General features: G+C 56.5%; 1 protein-coding gene across 1 annotated transcript in view; it reads left to right on the top strand.

Moving 5' to 3' along the window:
- The window catches only part of ANKRD29 (ankyrin repeat domain 29), a 24,568-nt gene that overhangs the window by 8,995 nt on the left and 7,221 nt on the right, over window positions 1-8,352 (top strand). The window contains exons 7-9 of the mRNA XM_005875409.2: window positions 1,558-1,656; window positions 3,416-3,514; window positions 8,102-8,200. Of these exons, the coding sequence (XP_005875471.2) occupies window positions 1,558-1,656; window positions 3,416-3,514; window positions 8,102-8,200 (297 nt within the window). The remainder of the gene's footprint in view (window positions 1-1,557; window positions 1,657-3,415; window positions 3,515-8,101; window positions 8,201-8,352) is intronic.

Genomic DNA, 8,352 nt, shown 5'->3' with positions numbered 1-8,352 from the left:
CCAGTCTCTCTCTTCTGCTCCTCACCCTTCAGCACTCAGCTCTCCCCCCCCAGCCCAGCCCTGGCTGAAGCCGCACGCAGCCACATGCGTCCCCTGGGAACCCAGCTCTTGCAGCAGCTTCTCCACGTGAGGCCCACCCACCACCTGCTCACCACAGTCCCCTGACGCGACTGGACAAAGGCCAGTTTCTGGCCTCAGCCTGGACCTGCTGAGTCTGAGGATGAGGCCCCAAAGGTGGGCATTTGGGAAAAACACTCTGTGCCCCAATTAGAAACCACACTCTCATGTTTGTGATCTGCGTTTTAGAAGCAGATGGCACGTTGTTGCATTATTTATAATTAGCTCACATGCCCACATAGCAATCCACAGAGCCAAGCGGACCACAGCCCTAGACGGGAAAAGGGAACGCGTTCGCCTCAGCACCTGAGCAAACCCATTCAGGGCTTCTGCCGACCATGGACGCGGGGAGTCAGGCGTGCGAGGTGGTCGGCATAAAAGCCAGATCTCACTGAGCTGCAGAAACGAAAGAGGAGTCGGTGGAGCGAGGGAATGCCCCTCTCCATCCACGTCAGCCCACACTTTGCAGGGCCCTGTGGAGTGGAGTTCGAGGGCCCGTGTTTTCAGAGACCTGGACAGGTGGGCCTGTGTTCCAGGCAAACACTAGCTGGGTGGCGAGGCACGTGGAATCGCTGTGGGCGTCCATGCTTTCCAGGGTGCAGGCTCGTCTCGCGAAGGCAGCGGCCCCAGAGGGCCGCCCTGTGAACGCACCCGAGCCTCAGAGGCCTGCACCCCGTGGAGCCACGGGAAGAAGCCGATGTTTGTCAAGAGGGTCTCTGGCCAGATGCCCGGGAGGCTGTCCTGTTTCTTCCACGACAGACTGACAGCTGCCGGCGTTCTGTTCTCCTCCCTTTGTGGAGAGGCGGGTCGATGGGTCTCCTTGGACCTGGGAAACGTCTCTTTGCTTTTGTTTTTGATCCCAGTGGGCAGACAATGTGGTGATAGTCTCAGGTGTACGATGTAGTGACCGGACAGTTAGTAGCTGACAGAGTGATCACGTCGGGGAGTCGAGTAGGCCCGGGGCATTTCTGAATTAATCGCAAGGACTCGGTCAGACAACGGTCATAGATCGCAGGCAGGTCTTCCCAGAGTCCAGCTTGAGGACGTCCTTGAGATGGACCCTGTCACGGTCACAGGAGAACAGGAAGGGGCCCTGGCCGGTTTGGTTCAGTGGACGGAGCGTCGGCCCGCAGACTGAAGGGGTCCAGGGTTCGATTCCCGTCAAGGGCACGTACCTGGATTGCAGGTTCCCCAGCCCTGGTCGGGGGGTGTGCAGGAGGCAACCAATCGATGTGTCTCTCTCACATCGATGTGTCTCTCTGTCTCTCCCCCTCCCTTCCACGCTCTCGACAAATCCATGGGAAAATATCCCTGGGTGAGGACTAACCAAAGAGAATAAAAAAGAGAACGGGAAGGGGCCAAAGAGGAAAGGGGAGTTGGGTATCGTCTATGGAAAGTTCTTCTCCAAAGTTCTAAAGTGTGTGCTCTGCATGCCCGCAGGACGGGGGCACTGCCCTGCTCGCTGCCAGCCAGTACGGGCACAGGCAGGTGGTGGACACCCTCCTGAGGCACGGCGCCAACGTCCACGACCAGCTCTATGTGAGTTTTCCGGGGCCTCGCTCACCCTCATCACACCTGCCCTCACAGCCTGAACTTGGAAGCCAGAGTGGCAGTTCCAAGTAGTGTTTCATGGACAACAGGCCTTTTAACTGGGACAGCAGGGAACAAAATACATCGTTTACCAGATGACCTTTTTCTGTGTGGAAACCACATAATCTTACTTACCCATCTTCGTTTTGCCCTTTTAAATCTCTCACACGTGAAGTAGCTCATGTACCTGTGCAATTAGGATCTTCAACAATCATGTGATACGTACTCATTTGTAACGTGACAAGCCCAGCCTACGGACTTGCCGGAAACCAAAACACATTCTGTTGTGGGTTTATTCGGGAACAAGAGCACAAAAAAGGAGAAATCAGGTTATTTCTCCCTGCTGGTGCGGCTCAGTAGTTGAGCGTTGACCTATGAACCAGGAGATCATGGTTCAAGGTCATGGTTTGATTCCTGGTCGGGACACATGCCCGGATTTCGGGCTCGATCCCCAGTAGTGGGCGTGCAGGAGGCAGCTGATCAATGATTCTGTCATCATTGATGCTTCTCTCTCTCTCCCTCTCCCTCCTTCTCTGCAGTCAGGAAAATATATTTTTTTAAAAAGAACTCAGGTTATTTGGAAAAGAGGTGAGGCTGGTGGAGGGAGACCCGGCCCTTTGAAAGGCAGCCCCTGCCGTGCTGGTCTGTTGGTGGCTGATCGGCACTCAGCACATCACCCAGGCACTCATTAGTGATTGTCACTGTGGTTCCACAGGGTTTGTGGCAAATGTGGTTTCAGTTTTGTCGGAAAAAATAAAACGCGAGGAGAGGAAGTGGCTGAGCATGGCCGTGGGGAGTGGAAGGATCCGTATCCCGTGATCTAGGACCACACCTTGGCCATCCCACCACTAGACCTCGCCCTCATGCCCGGCACCATGTCCTCTCCTAGACGTGTAATGAGCGTGTGGGTGTGGACTTTTCCGTTGGAACACCCTCCCGGCGTCGGCACGGTTAACTCCCGGCACCGCCGCGTGGCTGGACTCGCGGGAAGGGTGCTCTGTGTTTTAACCTGTGGCTGGCGTCCCTGGCGGGAGGGAGGTAGTGAGCTGGGTGAGCGGGTGTTTTCCACCAGGATGTGCGGGTTTTCCGCTCGGGATAAAGGGAATGAAGCCGCCCGGCCGGCGTGGCTCAGTGGTTGAGCGTCCTATGAACCAGGAGGTCACAGTTTGATTCCTCGTTGAGGCTCCTGCCGGGGTTGTGGGCTCGATCCCCAGTGGGGGGCGTGCAGGAGGCAGCAGAGCCATGATTCCCTGTCATCATTGATGTTTCTCTCTCCCTCTCCCTGCCTCTCTGAAATAAAAACATATTTTAAAATACAATCAAATAAGAAGGGAGTGGTCTCAGCTCATGTAACAAAAGCAGAGAGCAGCCAGTGGAAGTCCGTGCAGGCGAGAAGAGTGGGGGCCGCGAGTCGGGGAAACCTGGACGCTACTCGGCTCGATGCGTCAGCTCTGGGATCGGGACCTCGCGGGGTCGTTGTAGACGTCACAGCTCCCCCTCCTGACACTGTCTGTTCTGAACTTTGCCTGTCGGTCTGGCTCAGAGTGACCTTCCAGAATCATTCTTCAAAGAATACAGCGCTAACCATGCATGTGAAAAATGGGGGGTGGCAATGGGAAAATGTATTCAATGCATGCATTTCAAAGGTCATTTCTTTTCAAGTAAATGTGGAAGGTGACCTCCTGCACTTTCCGTTGCTGCCCCTCAGGATGGAGCCACTGCCCTCTTCCTGGCTGCCCAGGGCGGCTACTTGGATGTCACTCGGCTGTTGCTGTCGTCGGGAGCGAGAGTCAACCAGCCGAGGCAGGTAATGTCGGGCGCACGGGGCAGGGGCCGGGGGCCAGCTCCTGGCAGCAGCGTTACCTAAGTGGCCGGTCACCTCTGGGTGCCTTTACACCCCTGGCTTCCAGGCACCGTTCATCTGTGGTCAGGGCTTCCCTGTTCTTCGCTCTGGGCTCAGCCAGAACCAGGCTGACATCACCGCTGACTGTGTTTAAAACGTGGGGGTTGGTGTCTGAGGTCAGGGACACAGTCTGCTGCCTCCTGTTCCAATAAACTCCGGCGGCTCCGAGGTCGTGAGAGAAGGCTGCCTGGACGCAGGTGGACGGAGGCGACAGGTAGCTGGCCCTGCCCAGGCCCTCACTGAGGTGCTGCCTTCTCTCTCTCTCCCTCCCTCACTGCGTCCGCCAGCCAAGGAGGGGCCCAGTGCAGCCACTGGCAGGTCCGAACCCCCATCTCTCACGATTGCAATGCTGTTGGGACTTCATTCGCCAGCAGCTGGTAAACCAACTACTTGATTCATAAAGGAATAGAACTGCCAGGTAATGCAGGCCTCGCTCTAAGGGTGGGGAGACCCATCCAAAGTGAGGCATTGTAACTAGGGCTCTTACCATGGGAACTGTTCCCTCACTAATTAACTTGTTTTTAACAAAACACTTCTGGGTGCAGTGACGTGACTTTGAAGGTAGTTGTCTAGGCAGTGGTTGGCAAACTGCGGCTCGGCAAACGGTGGCTTGCGAGCCACATGCGGCTCTTTGGCCCCTTGAGTGTGGCTCTTCCACAAAATACTGACTTCTGCGCATGGGCCACGAAGTTTCAATCGCACTGAACGTGCGCGCCCGCACGTGGTATTTTGTGGAAGAGCCACACTCAAGGGGCCAAAGAGCCGCATGTGGCTCGCGAGCCGCGGTTTGCCGACCACGGGTCTAGGGGAAAGTCAAGTTGGTTTCTTTCCAGTAAGTGGCGCCGCGATTCCCACCGCGGTGAGACCTGCCTTGACAAAGCCTGTACGTGCACGTGGTGAAGAGCTATGGGAGCCTTCAGGTTGGTCCGAGGTTTCCACCACCGGCTTCTTCCGTCCTGAGAAGTCCAGGTGCATCCGGAACCTGAGAAAAGAAAGGGGCTTTGGGCAAAGTGGGTCTGAGGTCAGGATCCCGAGTTCCAGCCCCGGCTCTGCGGTAACTGGCTGTGTGGTTTGGACAAGTGAACTGACCTCTGGGACCGCTCGTCCCTCAGGAGGCTGCAGTGTAGGAGGCTGGGTGGGATGATGCTGATGATCTCTCCAAGCGTCTGGTCTGTTTTTGGTAATTTTTTTAAAAAATTGGTTTGAGGGGTGGGGGGAAGGAAACATCGATGTGATAGAGAAATATCAGTTGGTTGCCTCTTGCACATGCCCCGACTGGGGATCGAACCCACAACCTGGGTATGTTCCCTACCTGGGAATTGAACCCACCACCTGTTGGTATATGGGACGATGCTCCAACCAACTGAGCCCCACCGGCCAGGGCACAAGCTCCCCAATTTTTATAACTGTTTTGTTCAATGTTCAGTCAGTATTGCTTGAGAACTTAACGTGTGCCAGACACTGCTATAAATGTGAGATTATATTTTCGGAATCTTAAAGATATTCTTAGCTTAGATGGCCTCAGGAATATTTCTGGGAAAGGACACTTTTAGAAAAAGTTGCTCTTCCGTGTCTGCCAGAATTGACATCTGGGGATTGGAGTTTAATATTTTCTTGTTGGTCCTTCTTATGTTGAAATTGTTGGTTGATTCTGAATCAGAGGCCTGATTTTACTAAGTAAAAAGGGTTGGTTACTTTCAGGTTGCAGGGGTCATTACTGAGGGTGCCTGTGAATTTAGAAATGAGAGATGGTCAAGTCTCTCTTTGAACCTCCTTCTAAAATAATTCCTGGTGTCTTGACAAACCTATTTTTAAAGTAAATTACATTATTCATACGCCCAAGGCCCCGTTTGTAAAAAGCCCAGTTGGTATAAGGTTGTACTTCATGTGTCGCGTGGATTGTGTCGTGTGCTGATGGCTCGGGAACCCGGGCGTTAGGAGGGACCCCCCGTAGCTGGCAGCCAGAGCTCCCCAGAGGGAGGTGACGGGTCCAGTGGACGACCTCGTTGAAGAGGGGGGGCCAGGGTCAAAGGGCAAGCGACCTGCCCTCCAAGGATTGTGTTCGATGGGACAGGCATTGTGAGTCCCGCTCTGAAAAGAACCGGATGTTCATAGCACAGGGATTGCTTTGGGGGAACAGAATTTTCCCTTTTCCTGGGACACTAACCCCAGTCTGCCCTCTGTGCCCCTCGGGTAACCACTGTGCCTGTTTACTACCCGCCCGGAGCTTATAAATGAAAGGTTGTCTGGCCAGGTCAGCTGGCCCCGCCCTGTCTTCCCACGGGAATGTCCGTCTGTGAGGCTCACAGTTTCTAGGAGGGACGCTGAGGCTCAGCAGGAAAGGGTGGCCTCCACCCGATGGCCGTTGCGATGAGGTGATGGCTGTGAGCGTTACTGCTGTGATGTTACCAGTGCCTCCCAGCGGAGCACCTCTCAGCACTTCTCTAAGTATTGGTGTCAGTTAACAGCTTTTACTAAAAACAAGCCCTTCGAAAGCATCAGAGGCCCCTGACAGCCTTTCCTTGGCTGCCCCCTGGTGGCGACATCCGCAAAGAACAATGGCCCCCAGGGATAAGGAGGGAGAAGGGCACCAGCAGGGGAGCCCAGACACCCCCTCCTGCCTCCCAGTCCCACCCACGCCCCTCGGGCCCCGCCCACTCCCCTCGGACCACACCCACTCCCCTTGGCCACACCCATGCCCCTTGGGCCCCACCCACACCTCAGGCCACACCCACGCCCTTGTGGCCATGCCGTCTGGGTCGCCCACCTGCCTGACCCAGCCCCTCCTGTCCAGGTCACTAGGACTGGAAATGTTCCGTCTCCATGGGTTCCCTTGTCCCTTCACCCCCCTGACAAAATCCTAGTCCTTCAAGACCCAGCTCAGACACCAACGCCCACCGGGAAGCTGACCCGTCACCCACACGTAAGAGGCCCTCTCCTGGTTCAGGGGGCTCTGTGTCCACACTTTACTGGAGCCCTGAGGTCAGACTCAGATTCTATCGCCTCTCCGCTGGCTTAGCTCCTGTCAGAGCAGGGATCACGTCTTATTTTTAAATATGTTTTTATTGATTTCAGAGAGGAAGGGAGAGAGAGGTGGAAGCATCAGTGATGGGAGAGAGTCATTGATCAGCTGCCCCCTGCACGCCCCACGCTGGGGATGGAGCCCACAACCCGGGCCTGTGCCCTGACCAGAATCAAACCGTGAGCTCCTGATTCATAGGTCGTTCCACGGGGCAGTCACGTCTTATTTTTAGCTCTGGCTGCTGGAGACTCAAAAGATGCTTAATAATTGCCGGGTGGTTGAATGAGGAATGAATGTTTCTCCTGAATTGGGAGAATCCAATTAAATAATGGATGGAGAAGCGCTTTGTGAACTGAAAGTACCAATCGAGGATGTGTTTGCATTGATGCACGATGTGCAGATTGAAGGATGGAGTAGGGCGAGGTGTTTCAGATCCTTCCACCCGTCTCAGCCCCTCTTCCCCACGTCTCTGCAAGACACAGAGGTGCCGTGTCCTCGTACCCAGCGCCCTCGGGTCCTCTGGGCTCTGACGTGCCCTCATCCTCCACCCGCTCCAACACCGTTGTCCCCGTCCCTTTGCCGGACAGCAGTGGGCGGCAGTCTGTGCCTGCTGCGAGTAGCAGAGCCGAGTGAAGTCACATCCTCAGCAGAAAATGAGCTGTGTGTCCTGTAGCTGAATCATCGTGCTCTCAGCCCGCGCCCCCACGGATGCGTAACTCGGTCTTATCTGACTAGCAGCCTCTTTGGGCCACGTTATCTTAGTTACCTCCGTTTAGGCAGTTCTGGGTCCCCCTCCCTCCTGCCCTTCTCTCCAGAGCGACCTGTGTTCTCAGAGGTCAGCGGCCCCTGGCTTTGAGGTGGGGGTGTCCCCTCCCTGTGCTGCTTGTCCAGCCGGCTGGTCCCTGAGCATCCGCGCTGGCGACTGAGACATGCTGGTTCCACCACCCACGGGCCCTGCCATCCTCTCTGCTGGTGAAATCATGATGCATGTGGCTGCCGTGTGGACGCCGTGTGGATAGCATGTGGCTGCCGTGTGGACGCCGTGTGGCTGCCGTGTGGACGCTGTGTGGCTGCCGTGTGGACGCCGTGTGGAGGCCACATGGCTGCTGTGTGGATGCTGTGTAGACAGCATGTGGCTGCCGTGTGGACGCTGTGTGGCTGCCGTGTGGACGCTGTGTGGCTGCCGTGTGGACGCTGTGTGGCTGCCGTGTGGACGCTGTGTGGCTGCCGTGTGGACGCTGTGTGGCTGCCGTGTGGACGCTGTGTGGCTGCCGTGTGGACGCTGTGTGGCTGCCGTGTGGACGCTGTGTGGCTGCCGTGTGGACGCTGTGTGGCTGCCGTGTGGACGCTGTGTGGCTGCCGTGTGGACGCTGTGTGGACGCCGTGTGGAGGCCACATGGCTGCTGTGTGGATGCTGTGTAGACAGCATGTGGCTGCTGTGTGGACGCTGTGTGGTCCTCTTGCTGCAGGATGGGACGGCACCACTGTGGATCGCATCGCAGATGGGCCACAGCGAGGTGGTGAGGGTGATGCTGCTGCGGGGAGCCGACCGCGACGCCGCCCGAGACGTGAGTCTGAGTGAAAGCTGCACAGCACGGGCCCAGGGAAATGCATACACCGTGGGGCCCTGGGGGGGGCGGAGCGGTGATGCATGCTGAGGGGGGGAGTCCAGGGGAAATGCACGCACGTAGGGCCCAGGGGAGGGGCGGGGGTGGTGATG

The sequence above is a fragment of the Myotis brandtii genome, unplaced genomic scaffold (assembly GCF_000412655.1).
Source record: "Myotis brandtii unplaced genomic scaffold, ASM41265v1 scaffold460, whole genome shotgun sequence".
Classification (NCBI taxonomy): domain Eukaryota; kingdom Metazoa; phylum Chordata; class Mammalia; order Chiroptera; family Vespertilionidae; genus Myotis; species Myotis brandtii.
This window is presented reverse-complemented; position numbering and strand designations above follow the sequence as displayed.